Here is a 19,879-nt window from a genome sequence, read left to right on the forward strand (position 1 = left end):
CAACGCGGAGCGGCGGAGCTACTGCAGGCGATCTACAATCTCCAGATCAGCTCCTCGTTCCTTAGCCTTTGCTTTTTCCCTTGACCCGATAGTCCAGATCCCTAGCACCTCGCCGGTAAACCCGCCACAAGCTCCACCACTCCCCTCTGAGCAACGAGGACGAAGTGGTGTTTGTGGACGTCCCGCGGAGCATCATCACACTACTACGTCCGCCAATCTCACTCGGACAGTATTCTTCTCTCGTAGGATTCCGTCTACTCTACACGTATTGAATTGAACTTATACGGAAGAGTCTCACTCATATAACAGCCGTGACTTCATCAACTGAGTCAAGTTCCATCGTCACTCAATAAGCACGCCATTCAGCATTCACAATCTACCAAGACTGAATTCGATCTTCTTCATTCACATCGTTGTGCTTCTCGCCCGCCCTTGGATCACAACTTGCCCAAAATGGTCGCCGACATCAACCTGCTACCGCCTTACACTCCGCCTCCACCAACACAGGAGGACTGTAAGTCGCCACACCCACGACGTTCTCGTCAAGGCACAAACGCAGCTTGAGTTGACTTGATTGATTTTAGTGGACTACGTTGATCTCGTCAACATTGACCTCTCAAAGTTCGACGACCCCGAAGGCCGGAAACAACTCGCCAAGGACCTCTTCGAGGCTGCCACGGGTGAGTCTGCAACGGCATCGGTTGGCTTGTATGGCATATACTAAGAAGCTCTGCCAGGTTACGGATTCCTTACCTTGACCAACCATGGCATCTCGGACGAGACGTACGAGCGCCAGATGCGCATCGCCAACGCTGCCATGACTCTGAAGCCCGACGAGAAGGCGCCCTACGAAGGTTAGTCGACTTGTTTCCGCGCGCTGGGCAGACGCCATTGCTAACCCCGGAGACAGTAACCCCGGAGGAGGACGCCCGCGGTCTTTATGCTGGGTACAAACCCGCCGGACCCCTCGGACACAAGGGCGGCTTTCCCAAGGCCCTGGACCACTACAACATGCTGGTCCACGACCCCAAGAGCCGGCCCCACCCCGAAATCATTCGTCCCTTCATGGAGGAAACACACGAAGTCATGAGCTACATCCGCACCAACATTCTCGTCAAGCTGCTGAAGCTTGTCGCCATGATCCTCGAAGTGTCACCGGAGTCCGTTCTGTCAACACACGCCCCCGGCGGTTCCAAGACGGAGTATCTCAGATATGTTAGTGCCTACCGTCCCCCCCCCCCCCCCCCCCCCCCAAAAGAAAAAAAACAATGTCAACTTCCTGTTGCTGACTCGGCCCCCTTAGATGATGTGCGAGCCACGGTCAAAGGAGGAGAGCGAGAAGTACCGTGACATCTTCCTCGCCGGACACACTGACTGGTGAGTCGGACTCCCACTCCGAATATTTTCTAGAATCTGTCTCTTAACTCAACTCGATCACAGGGGCACCTGGACCTTCCTCTTCTCCCAGCCTATTGCAGCCCTCCAAGTCCTATGCCATCACACCGGCCGGTACAGACACGTCAAGCACCAGCCGCACGGCATTGTTGTCAACTTTGGCGAGGCGCTCGAGCGCCTCACCGGCGGTCTTTTCAAGGCCACCATTCACAGAGTGATCCGTAAGCAAAACGTCCCACGTCCCACATCCCACGGACCGTACTTCTCGGAAGAACCCCCCGGACAGCTGACCACGGAGCCGCCGCCACAGAGCCGCCCGAAGACCAGCGTCACCTCCGCCGCATCGGCGTCATCTACTTCTCCCGCCCCGCCGACGACCGCGAGCTCGTCCCCATCGAGAACTCACCCCTCCTCCAGCGCATGGGCACCGACAAGCCCATCGACGAGCGCATCTTCTGCATGGCCGACTACCTGGACGCGAGGAAGCACGGGTGGAAGCGCTACGACTTCGACATCGACCGGCCCCGCGAGGAAGGCAAGCACCAGGACCCCTTCGACGGCGAGTACACCGACCCCGACGGCCACAAGAGCCTGGGCAAGTTCGACAACGTGCCGCGTCTTCAGTATAGCCTTCCTACGGTCAAGACTGGTACTGCGTGAGGGGTTCAGTAGAAGTTGTAGAATTTGCCGTTGGCGAGGGTCATGTTCTAGATATTCGGGATTGGCGCCATTGGATTCCAAGAAACGTTCTTTTTTTGTTTTTTTGCACTTTGGGTCATCTATCGATTGAAACTCGGCCCTGACTGCCATTGAATGGAACTTATTTGGACTTTGACACCGTTCTTGTTCTCTTGCAGTAAAGCCCTTTGGGTTGTTGAGTGGCTTTCTCGGCCTCTGGAAGAGTGGCCCCCCTTCGGTTCGACTATTACCGGGCCAAGAGTCAAACAATCGAAGTTTCTGTCATCCCACGAGACATCAGCTGCATCGATTGTCGAAAGAAAGTTGACGAAGTTGTGTAAGATGGCGTCTAATTGCTTGATTCGAGTGCAACGGGCAAGCTTCAACACAAAATGTAGAGTCCAAATTGCCAACTTCAATCATCATGAAATATCATCATTCGTAACTTATACAAAGCCATACCCGATCGGATCCACCTATCAAACATGTCACTGTTCTCCCTTTCACTCGCTCATTGGTACAGCATAGGCCTCTCTTGCCTTGGATAAGCTCTCTTCCATCACCGTTGCCACCCATTTCCCAACGGGCCAAGTCGTCCGCTTGTTGAAGTTGGCAACGATCCATTCCAAAAACCGTACCTCGCTTCGCGCAAGATCCACCGGCCCGCCGTCTAGCATCGCCAACGCGGCCGCCGCGTTTTCCACGTCGTCGTCGCCAACGCTATCAACACACGCCATGATGGCATCCAGGACGAAGCGGCTTGGGTTCGAGCGGCCGTTGGTGTTGATCGCCATCCCAATTCCCATGCCTCCTGGCCCATGCAGAGCGTCGCTGCTTCGTTGAGCGGCAGGCATTGTCAACCGCACGAGACGCCAGCCCACGAGACAGATCTTGAAGCCAAGAAGGGTGATGAAGGGGTTCTCGAGGGATGGTGGGGCTGTTGACTTTGATGGGTTGAGCAGGTCAAGGGCCAGTTCGAGATCGTTGAGCTAGAATTGTCAGTGAATGAGGGGGGAGGGATGTGTGAGGTTGAGAAATTCGTACAATTCGGAAGACATCTCGATCTTCGTAAATGTCCCTTTTGTCCTTGGACCGTGGTGTGGCGAGGTGACCTGCAGCTTGAAGACGTCAGCTTCAGTACCTTGCAACTGGGTGAAAGCGTCATACTTACTTGCGATGGCCAAAGGCAGATTTGACTCGACGACTCCACTCACCAGTAAAGAATCCGGATGCGATAGGGTGATGGAAGTGTAGTACCACAGTATCCAGAACGTGTGCCACAACGGAGTCTGGTCCGAGCTATCTGGTAGCAAGGTGTCCATGCGGCCAAAGTCAAAGAAGCTGAACACCGGCTTCTGGTTCCGTGGCACCAACTCGGCGATTCCCTTCAAGGCTTGCGATATCTGCGCGTGCTGCTTGTCCGTCAGGATGGAAAGGGCCCGCCGTTGCGCTTTGGGCCGCTCGAGGAGACAGCTGGCGTGCGTGAGCTCGCGAGCCATCATTTGCAGCTGCGTGACGAGGATGACGGCGGCAAACGGGGAGGCCCAGAGAAGCCTGAGTTTCCTGGGCTGATTCTTCCCGCCGCCGGCATCCTTGTCGTCGCCTCGGCCAGAGTGCAAGAGGGTTTGTGAAGCCTCGTAAAAGAACCCCTGGGAGGGTGGTGTCTCGTGAGCATAGGCGTTGTCGTCGGGCTCGTCGAAGGACTTGAACCGCTGCCGCCGCCGCTCGTACCAGTCTCTGTCGGAACGAGCCAGCCAGATGTCCTCACAACAGGGGAGGTCGTATTTGATTTCGAGTGAGGACAACATCGGTCGAAGGTTGCAGAGAATCGCGAGCTGGGAATCGAGGAGGTACAGCATGTAGACGCACCGCTTCCTTGATTCCTTCTTGATGAAGCCTTGCCACTGATCGTTCAATGCGTCTGCACTGACGGGTTCCTGCATGTCATCTTCGTCGCACTCTTCGCCGTAACCGCTATCCTCGCCGCCTGAATTCGTAGAAAGCGAATCGAGAGAGCTGTCCTGCGACATTTGCAGAAGCCGTATCGCGTCAATCAGGTCCCGGTGGATTCGCTGCGCTTTGAGAAAACTGGAGTCATTGCCGCCGTAAATGCCGAGAAACTCAAGCAGGAGGAAAGTCTGCAGGACCCAGGTTTCTTGGTATCGCGAACGGTTTTGCTCCACCTTGATTGATCTGTTAGCTATATACGATTGGTATTTGAGGTTTTACTGGGAGAGCACTGACGTATTGCTGGAGTGATGATAAAGTTGATTCGAAGACGGCTTTCCGGGTAGATTCATCAAACGTTGATTCGCAGTAGAGACTCCCAATGGCGGTGATGACGTTCAATAGAGGCACCTGGGTCGACACGATGTGAAAGGACCCCTCGTGTAAGATCGGAAAGTTACGGTGGAAACAATCAAAAAAGGCCTCGACACAGCGGATCTCGCTCGACATTCTGCAGCATTCGAGGTCAGTACTCAGATTTCCCAACCGGTTGATTTCCAGTTCAGTGAGCCAACTCACGCCGATTGTGTGTTATTATAACTCTGGTTGACCTGCGACATCGGGTCCATCATCTCACTTTGTGGTGGTGGCGGCGGCGGCGGCGGCGGGGGATGGGTCAATAAAACATCCATCCATGCTGCCGTGCTTGGCGAATCGCCCACGGTCACGTTCACGTTCGGCGTCGTAGATGGTTGAGGAGGGGGAGGAGCTGTTTTGGGCGGTGACCCCAATGAAACGTGACAGTTTTCGACATGTCGCTTTCTCAAGTCGCTGTTCCAACGGTCAGTATCTGTAGTTTCGAGGGCGTACTCAGTCGAGCGTCTTGCTTTCGTCGACGGACCTTCGAGCGAAGCGCGCACTGCACTGGTTGCAGGGAAAGCAGGGAGCATTTCTGCCTCTATGATCTGCCACTATTCAGCACCCGAAGCATCAAAGACCACGCGTTATTCAATCTCACGGGTGTTCACGTGTCGCTTGAGGTTTTCCTGTATGGCATTGTCATGTTAGTTGGGCCTGATGCTGGAGTGGACTGCAAGCCTACCTGGCGCGTGAACCCTTTCTTGCAAGTGGCGCACTTGAAGGGGCGAGGGAGACTTTCATCCATCGCGACGGAAGACATGGACATTTTGAGTTGCTTGCTGAAGATTATAGAACACGGACGTCACCAAGGGTCTCGCAGGAGCTTGGGGAGGAGAAGAGGCGGACCAAGAAGCTTCGTGGTGCCGGATAGAGACCCCCGTCCCCTGGAGAAGAGGGACGTACCTCGGGTGTGGTGTGGATAAGCGGATAAGATATGATTTACTACATTAAGCTTAGCTTGTCCACCCACGTGATGCTTTCACCGGTGGACAATCGCATTAGCTAAGCGGTATCCGGCTCCTGTTTTCCGCATAAGCCAATCAGAGCATCTCAGTTGGCGGTTCCGGATAAGACATCGGCCCCACCCTTTGCCGGCAGCGGAGAACTCCCCGCACCAAGCTCCGGGTCCCCCTCCTTCTTCCCCTTATCAACTTATCTCTCGTCTGACTCCTCTCGTATCTGCCCGCCCCTCCTCTGATATCGCACTGAGTGCCGGGATCTTGACTCTTTATACTTTGTCAAGTAATGGTCCTTGATTCTAGTATCATTATTCTGGCCGATTCGCTACGGGTTTGGTGATTTTTCCACTCTCAGACCGGCTTTCCTCCCACCACGTCCAACACGTAAGGTTCGCCGTCAATCTTCTTCCAAATGTCGTCGCTCTTGATCCGCCAGTACCAGTTGTGGATGGCCGGGTGCTTCTCCGTCCATTCCTTGGCAAAGACCTACAGTTGTCACCGAGTTAGCAACGAAGTCGACATGACCGATGTCGGGAACGCGTGCAAGGATGCTTGTCACTCACGAATTGGTATCCTCTCGCAATCGCCGCAATCACGAACAAGTCCGCTATCGTGAGCTCGTCGCCAACGAGAAACTTCTTGCCTGTCAACGCCTTCTCCACCACGCTGACCATGCCTTCGCTGTTCTTCTCTGCCGCCGCGAGAATCTCGGGTGACGAGGGGCCCTTGCCGATGACTGGGTTGATCCATGCCATGATGGGGGGTAGTAGCTCGCTGTTGGCGAAAGATGCCCATTTCAGTATGGTTGCCTCGTCTTCGAGGGTCGTGCCGAGAAGCTTGGTATTCGGGTCCTGCTTTGCGACTGACGCACTGTTAGCGCAATGCTCAATGCCAATGGAACAGACAGGTCAAAACTTACGGTAAATCGAAACTGGGATGCATTCGTACAGCGTGAAGCCGTTGGGTCGCTCAAGTGCGGGTACCTTGCCGGGAGGAAATTTCGAGAGGTAGTCTTCACCCACGCCGCCCTTGCTGGCGTCGACCTTGATCGGCCATGCTTCGACGAACTCGATATCAAGTCTATCGTTCATTTTGTCAATATTTGCTCCGCAAAAACCCAGTCCGGATGGGACAGGCTCACTTGTTGTACTCGGCGATATAGAGACACTGTGTCGCGCGAGGCGCCTTGGGGTAGTAGTAAAGCTTTCCGAAGCTCATTTTGGCGGTAAAACAGAGAGAGGTGCGCGTTGGTTTACAGAAAATGGATGGATGAATGTTTTGGATATTGAAACGACGGGAGTGATGGGACAACTGCCCAAGTTACCTCGACGCTGATTTAATAAAGCCTAGCATTCACAGGACGGCTAGATCACCGACCCAGTATCCATTCTTTATCATACCCGACACTGATAACACCACTCTCAACTCCACGAAGCTGGTGTCTTTCGCATCTTCCTCAACGTGGAGCTCAAAAGGCGACCCTTTCTCCACGTGGAGCACACTTTGGGGTAACCGGTCACACCCACACAACAGCCCTTGAGATCTGCAGGGACGGGTACCACAAAGAAATAGTTGCCGGGCCCTTCGGAGTCGACATCCGGCGCTTCGGAGTTCGGAGGCCGCTATCGGCAACCTGAGAAATAGTTATCAACGGGTGACGTCTCGTTGTCTGTAGACACAAACGTGCTCGCGCGGATTACTCGAGAGTCAAGCCGGTATTGATAGCGTGTCCGCATTTCACCTACTCGCCTTCCTTCAGAACATCCTTTCAGACGCACACGATGGCAGCAACACAGGTGGGCTGGATTGGCCTTGGGTCCATGGGTATCGGCATGTCCCGGAATCTCCAAAAGTTCATCTCTTCGTCCGGAGCGCCGAGTTTGATCTACACGAACAGAACACTGTCGCGGGGCGATTCATTAAGGGAACTGGGCGCGATTCCGGCGGAGACGGTCAGCGAGGTTGCAAGGAAGTCCGACGTGATTTTCTCTTGTGTAAGTCGAAATGCAGCCTCTGGAAGGCCGAAGACCGACATGCATCTGACGCATCCACACAGGTGAGCAACGATGCCGTTCTCCAAGATACAGCGAACGAAATCATCAAATCCGGAGACATCACAAACAAAATCTATGTCGACTGCTCCACCGTCCACCCCGACACCTCGGCTGCCGTATCGAAACTAATCACAGAGGCTGGTGGGCAGTTTGTTGCTGGTGAGTGCCAATCACGGAAATCATTTTCTTATCTGGCCAGCGAAGAAACTAAACTCTACCAAGCTCCCGTGTTCGGCGCTGCGCCAATGGCCGCGGCCGGCAAGCTCATCTTCGTTACCGCCGGTCCCGAATCCGCAACGTCAGCGATCTCCTTATACCTCACGGGCGTCATGGGCCGCTCCGTTATCCCTATGGGCACCGACGTAACCAAATCGAGTCTGCTCAAGATTGCCGGCAACATTGTTGTCGTCTCCTTCATGGAGGTCCTTTCGGAAGCTCATGTATTCGCTGAGAAGACCGGGCTCGGATCGCCAGTGTTAGAGAGTATGGTGTCAGACATGTTCGGCCCCGTCCTGGAAAGCTATAGCAAACGTATCACGAGCGGCTCATACGCTCCGCCGCCCGATGGCAAGGCCGGCTTTGATGTTGCGCTGGCAATGAAGGACTTGAGGCATGCACTCACCTGTGCCAAGAACGCGGGTACAAGGTTGGAAACGTGCGAGGCGGCGTTGAGACATATGGAGAAGGCAAGGGAATTCGAGGCCGAACGGCCACTAGATAGCAGCTCCATGTACGGAGCAGTGCGTCTGGAGTCTGGGCTTGACTTCTACTCAGATGCCTGCAAGGAGAGGGATGCTAAGAAGTAGTAGATAAACCTACCTGGCCCAAGACGACAGACAATGTAAATAAGAAATACTTGCTCCCTTCCTCCCACCCATCTCTATATTCAACAAGTACCTTTTTTGATATGTCTTCCTCATCACGAAAACTGAGTCACCACTTCCGTGTGACATTCTAGGAAGTAATCAACGTCAACTTGGCTTAAACAAACTAAAAACCTCGCTACGAGCAAAAGAAATGCGCCGAGGGGGAATCGAACCCCCGGCTCCCCGACGCTGCTTGATGGCAACGGAGAATTTTACCACTAAACCATCGGCGCGGTTACAACTCTGCAGTTGCTGAAGTGGAGTTGAGATGCGTGCGCGGATACTGGTTTATTGACTTGCTGCGAATATTGGTGTAGAACTTAGGGACACAAGAAGTTTTCAGTCAGCTTCCAAGGATCTTGAACTAGGAGATTGTGAACGAATTGCAACTAAAAAAAAGTTGTCAGGTGGTTTAATTGGTGCTAATGCTAGAGTCCTCTCCTTCATCCTTTCTCAAGTTACATGTCTTCGCGACCTTTTTGTGACGGCCCTGAGCCATTAGAGGACTCGCTCTCATCCCTCACAATCGTGACCTTCCTGAATTCCAGCCTTTTATATCCATGGTTTCTTGCATGCAAGTACTCTGACATTGTATACACGTTCTGGTCCGGCGGCTGAGCACGACCAGATTTTCGAAGAACGGGGCTATCGATAGCCTCGAGCTTTTGGCCATCAGGAGGCCTAGCAAAGTAGATGATGCCGAGCCGTTTTGCTCTCTCTTGATCTGGCGGGGGTTTGACAGCTCTATGCACCGCCGCTCGAAAGATTCCACCGGTTAGAAGCTCGAGGGCCTCACCGACATTAACGACGAGGGCCCCGGGCAAATACTGGACCCATTTCCACTGCCCTGACGGCAGTAGGATTTGTAACGCCGAAACAGGCTGTGAAAACTGGAACGTGAATGAACCCCAGTCCGTATGGCCTCCCAGGCAAAGATCTCGGGGCTGTCCCGTTCCATCGACAGGGCGTGGATTGTACAGCAGGTAGCGCAAATACTCGGAGCAAACCTCACCTTCCAAACTGGAGGTGTGTGTTGATAGTAACTTCTCCTTGGGTACATCCAGAATCATGGACACAAGAGTTAAAAGCTTCGGTAGCAAGTGATGGCGGAAATAGTTGATGAGATCGTTTGTCTGGGAAAGATGTGGAACCAGAATGCTTGGATGTTTACGGCTGCTGGGATTGTTTGCCACAATGTTGTAGTGGTCTAAAGTCTTGTGGAAGCCTTGCTTGTTCTTTTGACTACCCGATGCCTTAAAGCCGGTGTAACGGCTCCTTGCTTCATTTTCCGGTGTTGTCTCGTATACCAGCTTTTCTTCAGGTGGAATCGTCAACAATGCGTGGGCAAGGTCAACCTGTGAATCATACAGGTCCTCGGGGATGCCATGGCCAGAGATGGTAAAGAAGCCGTGGCGACTTGCTCCGTCCAACAGCTTCGCAGCTAATTGAGGACGGGCGGATTCGCTGTCAAACTGAGAAAAATCTAGGTTCTCGAGATGAACAAAGTTAAGGTTCTCGGTTGTTGGTGGGCAATGGGCGAATTTTGGAAGACGATGATCTGAGCGAGAAGACATTTGTGGTAAACTTGCAACGTTCATGATCGTGTTGTCGTCTATAAATCACAATGGTCGGGTACTCTCAGCACGATATATGACTATGGTCTGGGCAACCGGTTGAAGGTGTCGTGCTGCTCCCGCCCGCGCCAGGTCCGTCCGCCGAGAACCTAACACAAAGCCCATTCGACTCTGTCCACACTTCAAGCTCAAGTCTTGGCCGTAGCCATGGCGTCCAACCCGACAATCCAAGGCTCCCTATCACATGGTGGTGCTGATGCAGTTCGGCCCTCGGACGTGGACGGGTGTGACGCCTCACAACAGGAGACGTTGCTCCACACGGAGAAGAGGCCCAACAGAGGAAAGCAAATGGCCATCGTCGCATTGGCAACATCCCCAATGTCAAGACAGCCCCCGACCCCCAACTCAGCAGGGGCTGCGGCGAGATTCCCGGCCGTCGTATGCCGTACCCCGCAAATGCTGTGGATCGCATCAGAGGTGGAGTTGGACAGCATGATCAAGGCATCGAGGGGATTCAGAGATACGGCGTGGTGTTGACACATGGAGCTCCACCATTTAGCTTCGCCAGATCCTTGCGTCCCCGTCGCTTATGCCCCCCTCCTTATCTCCCAACCCAACATGCTATGCGAGTATCAGTAGGCCAACTCTGCAGCCGTGACCCCTCCCCCCCTGTGTGGACGTGTGGTGGAGTGTGGCCATTGCTCGACTCCCACGGGTCGTTGAGTGTCCGGTGATGCCTATCTCTGGTGCACTGCAACATCACATCCACGCTGGGCGTGAAGGCAAATGTCTCTCCCCTCGACGTCAACGAGGTCAATCCGGCTCTATATAGCCGAAGCGCTCTTGTGAGGAGCATAGAGGCGAGGACAAACTGAGTATAATACGCGATCACGCCACTGCCCTCTTCATCCGCTCAATTTTGACAACCGCAGCAGTCCGTCCCCCTCTCCATCTGCTCCGCCCGTTTGTCAATTTGTTGTCCTGGATTGCTCCGACTCTGTTCTCAGCTCCACCTCCATAAAGCCGGTGCTCAACCAATAGACGACCAACTGTACGGTTGACTAATCCAAGTGTGTCACGAACTGGTCAAAGTCTCGTCGTGACAACATGGCGGGCTCGACCGTAGCCACTGGCGTCCGTGAGGAGGCGGTTCCCAAGGAGAGTTGGCTGGACAAGTGGCGCTGGTACGAGCGAAACACTTCAAAGGAGGAGAAGACTCTGTTGCGGAAGCTTGTAAGGCTGGTCAAAAAAGTCTTACGGATGTTAGCGACTAACCCCTTCGGCAGGACTTCATGATCCTGACCTTTGGCTGCCTCACTTTCTTCACAAAGGTAAGTTACTGAACTGATGGCCCTTGAGATCATGGTTTGTCTGACAAAGTATCCCCTTGTAGTTTCTCGACCTTCAGGCGTTCCAGAATGCATACGTCAGCGGCATGAAGGAGGATATCGGCATGGTGGGAAATGACCTGCAGTATACTACCGGAGTTTTTCAAGCCGGATACTGTGCTGCCATGATTCCGTCCAACATTATCCTCACTCGTGTCCGGTAAGTGTCTCGTTGCAGCGTTTCCAAACGACAGAGAGAGAAAAGACTGACAATTGTGTTCACAGACCCAACGTTTTGATCCCCATCTTCGAGGTCCTTTGGGGCATCCTGACACTCTTAACCGCGTACGCCAAAGATGTCAAGCATATCTACATCATCCGGTTCTTCAGTGGTGTCTTCGAGTGTGTCGCATACCCGGGTGTCATTTACTGCATCGGATGCTGGTACAAGCGCACCGAGATCTCCCGCCGACTGAGCTTGTTCTACGTTGCTGGCCCCCTGGGAACGGTGAGCCCCAAGTTCCAACCACATTGGACCCGCCACCAAAGGAATAGCAATGCTAACTCATATTCAGATGTTTGCGGGCTACTTCCAGACAGCCTGTTACACGAATCTCAACGGGGTCAACGGCTTGGCCGGTTGGCGTTGGCTCTTTATAGTGTGCGGCTGCATTACACTTCCCGTCGCTTTCCTCGGCGTCGCCGTGTTCCCTGCCCGTCCCGATTCCAAGAACCCTTCGTGGCTTCTGACAGCGGACCAAATCGCCCTGGCACGCCGCCGGGTCTCGGAAGGAGGCTCTGAGGCCCCCAAGGTCAAGTTCGACCGCAGGGCGATCACCGACGTCTTCAAGGGCTGGCATTGGTACGCCTTCGTCGGCCTGTACTTCGTCTTTAACCAGGCGATGATCACCAATGGCCAACCTTTCAACCTCTACCTCAAGGCCCACAACGACCGCTACTCCATCAGCCAGATCAACAACCTGCCCACCGGCCAGTCTGCCATCTCCATCGTCGCGGCTCTGGTGGGTTGCTACTGGGCCGATGCCAGTGGCAAGCGCTGGCTGCCCTCCATCTGGATCTGCGGCTTTATGACCGTTGGGTCGATCTGCATGGCAGCCTGGAACATCCCCGAGGGACTCAAGTTTTTCGCATTCTATGTTGCCGGACTTGGCGGTGCACTGAACCCGCTGTTCATGTCCTGGGCCTCTGAAGTCACGTTCAAATCTGCCGAAGAACGTGCCGTCGTCGTCGCCTCCATGAATGCCGTTGGTCAAGCGCTCCTGGCAGGCCTCAATATTGTCACGTTCCCTACACCTCAAGGTGAGAAGAGTGTCCCCACCGATACACATAGCGATTCTTTACTGACAACTCCCAAGCGCCCAGATTCAAATTTGGATGGTACTGGGTCATGGTCAACAACATCCTGCAGTGTGGCCTGGTTCTTGGCATCATGGTGCTCCACAACCGGGAGAAAAAGTCCATGGAGGTCCTCGAGGGTGAGGCGGAGGACGTGGAACAGATCAAAGTCAACAACGCCACCAAGGGCGATGACGAATCGACCTAGTTCACTTGTTGAATTTTGTGCCCATGGGGGTATGGTTGAAGAGGCTGCTCGTCATATTTCCTTCTCGGTCTCTCTTTGTGTCTGTTTTTGAATAGCTACTCGGAAGCGCGGCGTCCTGGAGTCTGTCAGTTGGGGGGCTTCATGATACCCACACCGAGAACAGCTGCCGGTTGGGAGCTGTGGTTGCAATGTGATTTTATTTGAATTTTGTGCTCGAATTACCAGCGCCAAGTTGCCTTGTCAATGATGTGCAGTATTAATCGCTGCATCCCCAGGAACATTTTACTTACCATCTCGTTTGATGCTATAGATTACTGCGTAGGGAGGCGAATGAGGTTTTGGTAACACAACGGCTTTCGATGTTGCGGCAAAATGCGTTTGCAAGAACTTCAGTCACTCTCAGTCTGAGCGCATATTCAACGCTCGATACAAACCCATTAATCCAAGTCAGCAGAGTGATATTGATATCACATGCTCTTACTTCTCTGGTACCTGATTCATAAGGTATAACGTTTCCAGCCTTCAAGTAGGAACACCGTGCAGGCTAACTAGAAATTAGGTCCATGTCTTGATTACTCTTATTTCTAAAATCACGGGTTTGAGGAAGAAAAGTTTATGCCACTAACACAACGACACCCCCTTACTATCCATGGTAACTTTGTGTGTATCTGAGGGGCCCGGGAGTGTGATTCTCCGGGTGATGCTATGACTCCCCAAGACTGAGGATGTTCGGAGCAGACGCGCCGCTGGCTTGCATCGCAATCAGGCTGTGGCGGGGCGAAGGGCAGAGTGCACACCTACATATATGAATATGTCTGCGTTCGATTTAGTGCGGGGAGACATTTCTGCCCCGTCTATGTACTGATGTTGCTTATATTTCAGTAAGTGCGCTCGGAAGGGCGTTGACGTGGATGAGTCTGCCTGATTGCGTGGACCTGAAATCGATTTTGAACAGAAGGACTAAAAGCCAGGGCATTCGTATCCTTCTTTAAAACCTCACAATAATCATCACACGCTGCTTTTAAATCTAACCTCCAATGCCTACGGTGGTTGAGTTGAACAAGACCCGAAGGTAGGGGTGGCATCTGCTGGGGTAACACGGAGGCCTGGAGGACGTGGACAAGAGCCAGAGTACATAAAGCGTACGGCTAGCCGTTTTACTCCGTAACCTGACTCTAGAAGATGATTGGGTGCTGCTACATGCCGCTCCTCGTGATTGCATGTTAAGCGCTGACCGATCTCCAGTGGCTGTGAGAGGATGCGTGATGGATGCACACAGCGAGGGCCTCGAACGCTGGCTATGCCGCCTATTCCTTTCCTTGTGGTCACCTTGTCCCTAATCAGGCTGTCTGTATGCAGGCTGTGAAGGATCAACGCTTGCTTGCCACATGTGGCGATCATCAAAGTGTAAGTCCCCCCCCCCTCAATAGGCTCCTGGCATTTCCTCGACGATTTGACTCTCCAAACGACATGTAGGCTTCAGTCTGATCCTCCTCAGATCATAAGAAGACACATGAACCGCAAAATTGAGCTTTGCCGCGTTGGGAACTCCTCAGCCTGTTGCAAATTGCACAGTTCCTCGTCGAGAATTTCGGACATCATTTTGCGTTGCTTGATTTAACAACAAACATCAGTGATCACGGTCTCCTTCAAGAAATCTCTCCATAATGACGAAAAGCCCAGCCGACAAACCAAGGTACCATTACCGGGACCTTGATTTGACCTCGAAAGAGATTCGCGTGGTCGAGCTGCTGCCCGGCGCCTTCGACGAGGCGATCCGTATCAAGTTCCATCACGTCGCCCTGTCGCCACGCCGGCCGTCCGCCATCCGATTGCCCCCGACCAGGAAGGAAATCCAGAAGACGCTGCCGTCCGACTGGATCGTTCGCGTTTGTCTCGACGGGCGCTTCATCTTTGAACGTCAGAGACATTACGGCCCGGAGGAGCCCTACGAGACGTCCTGGCTGCACCCCTTGACGGGCGTCGACCCCAACGTCGCCTTCGACGACAACAAGCTCGAGTACGAGGGCCTGTCATACGTTTGGGCGCCTGCGGGCGGCGAGGAATACGCCTACGTCGTCGAGCCCACGGCGCCGTCGACTGGCGCCGCATCGTCTAGCCTCAACATCCGTCCGAACCTCGCAGCCGCCCTGCGGCATCTCAGATACCGCGATACTCCCCGGAGGCTGTGGATCGACGCGCTGTGCATCAACCAGGCCAACCTCGAAGAGCGCAACCAACAGGTCCACATGATGTGCGACATCTATCGCCGAGCGAACCACGTCGTCGTATGGCTCGGGGCAGAGGGCGGGCATAGCAAGCTGGCCCTTTCTGCGCTGCGTCACCTCGGCGAGCAGGCCGTGTACACGGAACGAGGGGCGTGGAGGACCAACCCGCCTGGTTGCAGCAACCCTGAGCTCGCCCGAGCCTCGGTGGCCTTGCCCTTTGACGAGCAGACCTGGGATGGCATCACAAACCTCCTTCAGCGGTCCTGGTTCGAGCGTCTCTGGGTCTGGCAAGAGGTCCGTCTTGCGGACGAGCGGTCCTTCATGCTCTGCGGGCCCGACAGCATCTCGCTGTCCGTCTTCCGCCGCGCCATCTTCTGCGCCAGCGACAAGAAGGTCCTCCCCAGCGCCCACGTGAGGGGGCTCATCCTCGATGCCGTCGAGGTGATGCTGCCGTTCTCCCACCAGCCGTTCTTCCGCGAGCTGCAGACGCTCAACTGGAAAGGCTGCGCGGATCCGAGAGACAAGATCTATGGCGCCCTGGGCGCGGCCCCCGCGGCCATCAGGGAGCGTGTCAGGCCGGACTACTCGCTCCCCGTCGAGCAGGTCTACAGCCAGTTCTGCAAGGCCTACCTGGAGGAGCTTAGGAGGTTGGACTTCCTCGACCGCTGCAACGTCGATGCTCGCCAAATCGAGGCGCCTTCGTGGGTGCCGGACTGGTCTGTCCCCGTCGACCGCGCAGTCCGACTGCCGTACGCCGACGTCTTCTACGCGGCTGGCGCCTCCGCGGCAGAGACCAGCTTCCGACCGGGCGTAGGAGGCCACGCCGGCGAGGTCATGGAGGCGGCGGGTGTGACCTGTGGCACTGTCTCGTTCGTCGGGCAGAAGTCGACGGCCGATTCCGAAGGCCTCCTTGCCGCGGTGAAGGCGTGGGAGCCGGCGGCGCTCTCGACAGAGCGATACGCCCCGACGAACGAGAGAGCCATCGACGCTTTTGTCACGCTTCTCGGGCTGGGGTACATGATCGAGCGGTGGCCGCAGTGCAACAGCCTCCTCACGGTTCCCGAAGCGGCGGAGCTATACGGCCGAGAGTTCATCAGCGATCTCGAGGGCGAGAGCGTCTCCCACGAGTCCATCAACTTCATCCGCGTCAGGCATCGGTATTTCATCAAGACGAACACGGGGTACATGGGCACCTCCCACGCGCGGCCAGAGGTCGGAGACCAGCTCGTCGTCTTGCTGGGCTGCCCATCGCCGCTGCTCGTGAGGCCGGCGGCACCGGACCCCCCTCACTCTTCGACCGGGGAACGGCGTCGACGGTTCAGGGTTGTCGGGGCCACGTATACCCACGGGCTGATGGACACGGAGGCGCTGCTCGGCCCGTTGCCCGACGGCTGGAGGGCTCGCATGGCGCGCGAGTCCGGCTTCTTCGACTCGATGCACTTCTTCTCGGCCGCGACGGACGAGGTGACCAAGCTGGATCCCAGGCTGGGGGAGGATCCGCCCGAGTGGGAGAGGATAGAGGCCGTGAGGAGCGGCGCCGACCCTTGGAACTTTGCCCGGTACAGGCACAGGGACACGAGGGAGGTGATCAACTCGGACCCAAGACTAACGGCGGCTGCGTTGGAAGCTCGGGGTGTCCAAGTCGAAACGTTCGGTCTTATCTGAGGTTGAGACGGAAACGTGTCTTTCATGTCCATCATTCTCGCGATCCAGCCATTTCGTCGCTCTAATAAATATAACCCGTCTCCTATATAATTCCTGCCCAGACAAGTCAATAATACGAAGTACCTCTGTAAGCTGCGTGCTAGGAGCATTGTTGCTTTGGTGCAATAGTCCGAAGTAGGTGCATTGCAACTGACAACGGGGACTGTTCTAAGAGTATGCATCATTGAATGAAGAGAGAAAAGAACATTGCGCAAAGGGTCACATAGCAGAGAGATAGATATCTCGCCCGACTGACTTGGGCTATCTGACCACAGCATGTTCCGCATGGCCAGGTCTCAAGAAAGCCGCAGTTTTAGCTGCTTGAGGTTCAGTGGACGAGTCTAGCAGCATAAGAAACTGATCTTCAGATCCTCATGGTGCACGAGTTCGTCTTGCCATGAGTGCCAGAGCAGGTATCGTGAATCAAGACTATGCATGGTGCAACGCAATGAATGCCATGAGTGCTACGGATACCGCGCAGCCACACCTCTGCGCCCACCCCTCCACGACAATGCTGTTCGGCGCGATGATCCGAAAACCCCTAATTGCACAATGAGTGTGGTTGGTGGCCCGGTCCATAGGATCTACGGATACAGCACGACAAGATCTAACGTGGGCGTGGATGCGTGTCATTCGGCATAGTGCGCGCGGCCTGGGAGGGGGGGTAGAAGACGGGGAGAGGCGGGGATGGCATCCCGAGAATAAAACGAAGAAAGGAAGGGGGAGAAAAAAAAGGGTGACGAACGAAAGAGGCATGCAGCCACTGATGCGGCGGGATTGGCGCCATGTGCCTGGTCTGCTGGCGGGGGATTCACGGCCTCCACGGTGGACGGGCGCCCTTATCTGGACGAGAGCAGCGGGCAGTGAGATCGGGCATCGAGAGAGAGAAGACGTGGATGAGGAGGACCTGCATCAGATATCGGGCAAAGCCGGTGGCATCTCTGGAAGGGTGGGATGGGATGGCAGGATAGGATAGCACATCATGGAAGGGAAAATGGCTCAGTTGGCCAGCGAAGCCGTTCAGGCTGATGTGTTGTGTGGTGTAGCCCCCCATCCAGCGTCGATGTAGTCCGTCGGATGTGCTGCAGGTCGCCTCGGCGGAGGGAATCATGGGACGACCGGCATGGGCTGGGTGTTGTTCGGTCTGGCCCACGGCGTAAGTGATGGTGGGATGAAGAGGGCGTGTCACGATTTGTTGGCGAGAACTGGTTCAAGCGGATCAAGCCCAATATGCTCCAAGGCTCCAATATTCCAGCTCGGGTGCCCATGGGGTTTTTGGTGGATACGCCGGGCAGAGAGATGAGCCTAGACTCTGTGGGATGACTGACCGTCGACTGTCTGGACCTGTTACTGCACGTTGTACTACTTGAATGTGCAGCTTGAAGAGACAAGGAGGAGGAGGGTGGATGGCGAGTCTGTTCTTGTTGAGGTCCCCTTCCGAAGTCGGCAGAGCTAAACGCCGTTGAAGGTAGAGAAGAAGCCGCTGGAGATCCAAGTACCGATGCCGATGGCACAAGACGAGGACCTCGCCAGACACGCCATGTCTGGTTGATGTGATATGGCTGTAGACGTGGCGGGGTTCGCGGTCACTCACGCCTTGGCCCAAGACATTTACCTCCCCGCCGTTGTTATTGATCGAATGAGGCATGAGTAGCCAGCGGGGATGCAGCAGAAGAAGAAGTTGACCGGCCGAGAACGTATCGCAGACTGCACCCTCGACGCGCGGTGCAGTGCATAGTGCATGCAGATGAGACGCCACTGCTGTGTCTGTGTCTGTGTCTGGCTGGCTGTAATGTATGGTGCTTCGTACGCATGCATCCGACAGAATGGAGAGTAGACTTAGCCATCCGGGCATCACACATCGTGCCTTGCCGGGTTGAAGTCACGTCGAACTGGGCTGGTTCTGCGATAGAAGTTGGTCTCGGCCGGGGAAGTCTTTAAGAAGAGAGCGGCGGACCACATCCTGGATTGGGAGAACATGACCCGGGCTCCTCCAACTTTCCCTCCCTGATACTCTCACCGTTGTTCGACACCAACTTCGTTTGACGCATCCCGAGTCCCTGACGGCGACAGACTTGTCGAAGACCCCCCCTGCCGTCCTTCCACCACCTCAGTCGCCTTCAGCGCAGGCAAAACGAATCGCATTGCAGCAGGTTGCGAGCGAGAGAGAGAGAGAGAGAGAGCGCCAGCCACTCGCTCGTTGCTCCGTCCCCGTCGCTCAAGACGTCTTAGTTCCGCACCTCGTCCGTTCACCGTCTTTTCCAACAAACGCGGGCGCTTAGCTTAACGATAGCTAGCCCCCCCAGGACCGGCAGCAGCACGAGTCTCGTTCCGTCTGGGCCAGCCACGAGTTGGAAGCGCATTGATCCCCGCAAACGTCTTTCGAGGTTCGATCGAGAGCCTCACAACCTACATCTCGAGGAGGCATTGGACACGTCGACATTGACATCGACATCGACATCAACATCGACTGGGAAGTGCCACCGAGAAGAAGAAGAAGATCAATAACAAAAAGAAGAAGAGGGAAAAAGGGGGCAGATAATTGCCTCGAATTACGTCAGGTGGGTCGGACTTTTTCCCGCAGTTTGCGACGGTCACAATCACATACAACATGCCATGCCCCCTTTTCGTTTCTGATTCGAGTTTGCGGTCCGATTGTTTTTTCGGGTGGTTTTTTTTTTTTTTTTTTTAACCCTCCCCCGTCGTCCCAGCGTCATCCCGGACTTGGGAAATGGCTTCCAGCAGCGCGGACGGACACCCATCGAACGCGCTGGCTGCAGGTGGCCGTGTGTCTTTCTTTGTCAAGCGGCGCTGAAGACACTGAAGACGGTCACAGCCCACTACGCCACGGCGAGTGCTTGGCTTCGGTGGCTTTATTTTGTTGTCTTGTCTATACTTGCATATCGAGATGCCCAGCCAGTCTTCTTTGCGCCAAGGGCGTGTAAGAGGGTAAGATACTTGTGACGAGGCAGAAAAGAGGAGGGAGGAAAGGACACAAATGCCTCACATGGGAATTTGGGGAACTTGTCAGATTTTCTCCCTTTCTTTCTCTGTTCTCTGCGCCTTTTCCGCAACTCGCATTGCATCACAAAGACATCATAGGGTACACGGGGACGACAGCAAACGACAGAGAGCACAGGGCAGGGAGCAGACCGAGAGACA

General features: G+C 54.8%; 8 protein-coding genes across 8 annotated transcripts; 4 read left to right on the forward strand and 4 right to left on the reverse strand.

Annotated features, from left to right (window-relative positions):
* Positions 1 to 453: 453 nt before the first annotated feature.
* Positions 454 to 2,055, forward strand: CH63R_01686 (Oxidase; the record flags this gene model as incomplete). The annotated part of the gene is made up of 7 exons (XM_018296661.1): positions 454 to 514; positions 585 to 680; positions 738 to 854; positions 911 to 1,215; positions 1,304 to 1,377; positions 1,441 to 1,616; positions 1,682 to 2,055. The coding sequence occupies 7 exons, from the start codon at positions 454 to 456 to the stop codon at positions 2,053 to 2,055; spliced, it is 1,203 nt and encodes a 400-aa protein (XP_018165023.1).
* Positions 2,056 to 2,576: 521 nt separating this feature from the next.
* CH63R_01687 (Early growth response protein 1 (Egr-1)) lies at positions 2,577 to 5,206 on the reverse strand (the record flags this gene model as incomplete). Its single annotated transcript, XM_018296662.1, has 7 exons — positions 2,577 to 3,062; positions 3,118 to 3,191; positions 3,245 to 4,256; positions 4,318 to 4,531; positions 4,600 to 4,978; positions 5,039 to 5,066; positions 5,123 to 5,206. The coding sequence occupies 7 exons, from the start codon at positions 5,204 to 5,206 to the stop codon at positions 2,577 to 2,579; spliced, it is 2,277 nt and encodes a 758-aa protein (XP_018165024.1).
* A 544-nt stretch (positions 5,207 to 5,750) lies between these two features.
* CH63R_01688 (Elongation factor 1-gamma) lies at positions 5,751 to 6,617 on the reverse strand (the record flags this gene model as incomplete). Its single annotated transcript, XM_018296663.1, has 4 exons — positions 5,751 to 5,885; positions 5,963 to 6,261; positions 6,319 to 6,479; positions 6,541 to 6,617. 4 exons carry the CDS (start codon positions 6,615 to 6,617, stop codon positions 5,751 to 5,753), a joined length of 672 nt encoding a protein of 223 aa, XP_018165025.1.
* Positions 6,618 to 7,180: 563 nt separating this feature from the next.
* Positions 7,181 to 8,259, forward strand: CH63R_01689 (6-phosphogluconate dehydrogenase; the record flags this gene model as incomplete). The annotated part of the gene is made up of 2 exons (XM_018296664.1): positions 7,181 to 7,393; positions 7,456 to 8,259. 2 exons carry the CDS (start codon positions 7,181 to 7,183, stop codon positions 8,257 to 8,259), a joined length of 1,017 nt encoding a protein of 338 aa, XP_018165026.1.
* Positions 8,260 to 8,777: 518 nt separating this feature from the next.
* On the reverse strand, positions 8,778 to 9,917 carry CH63R_01690 (2og-fe oxygenase; the record flags this gene model as incomplete). The annotated part of the gene is made up of 1 exon (XM_018296665.1): positions 8,778 to 9,917. One exon carries the CDS (start codon positions 9,915 to 9,917, stop codon positions 8,778 to 8,780), a length of 1,140 nt encoding a protein of 379 aa, XP_018165027.1.
* A 1,083-nt stretch (positions 9,918 to 11,000) lies between these two features.
* Positions 11,001 to 12,785, forward strand: CH63R_01691 (MFS transporter liz1; the record flags this gene model as incomplete). The annotated part of the gene is made up of 6 exons (XM_018296666.1): positions 11,001 to 11,126; positions 11,180 to 11,224; positions 11,287 to 11,441; positions 11,507 to 11,729; positions 11,797 to 12,541; positions 12,598 to 12,785. The coding sequence occupies 6 exons, from the start codon at positions 11,001 to 11,003 to the stop codon at positions 12,783 to 12,785; spliced, it is 1,482 nt and encodes a 493-aa protein (XP_018165028.1).
* A 1,667-nt stretch (positions 12,786 to 14,452) lies between these two features.
* Positions 14,453 to 16,678, forward strand: CH63R_01692 (heterokaryon incompatibility protein; the record flags this gene model as incomplete). The annotated part of the gene is made up of 1 exon (XM_018296667.1): positions 14,453 to 16,678. The coding sequence occupies one exon, from the start codon at positions 14,453 to 14,455 to the stop codon at positions 16,676 to 16,678; it is 2,226 nt and encodes a 741-aa protein (XP_018165029.1).
* Positions 16,679 to 17,528: 850 nt separating this feature from the next.
* On the reverse strand, positions 17,529 to 18,679 carry CH63R_01693 (uncharacterized protein; the record flags this gene model as incomplete). The annotated part of the gene is made up of 3 exons (XM_018296668.1): positions 17,529 to 17,922; positions 18,046 to 18,500; positions 18,578 to 18,679. 3 exons carry the CDS (start codon positions 18,677 to 18,679, stop codon positions 17,529 to 17,531), a joined length of 951 nt encoding a protein of 316 aa, XP_018165030.1.
* Positions 18,680 to 19,879: the final 1,200 nt, after the last annotated feature.

This window comes from Colletotrichum higginsianum, chromosome 1 (assembly GCF_001672515.1).
Source record: "Colletotrichum higginsianum IMI 349063 chromosome 1, whole genome shotgun sequence".
NCBI lineage: Eukaryota > Fungi > Ascomycota > Sordariomycetes > Glomerellales > Glomerellaceae > Colletotrichum > Colletotrichum higginsianum.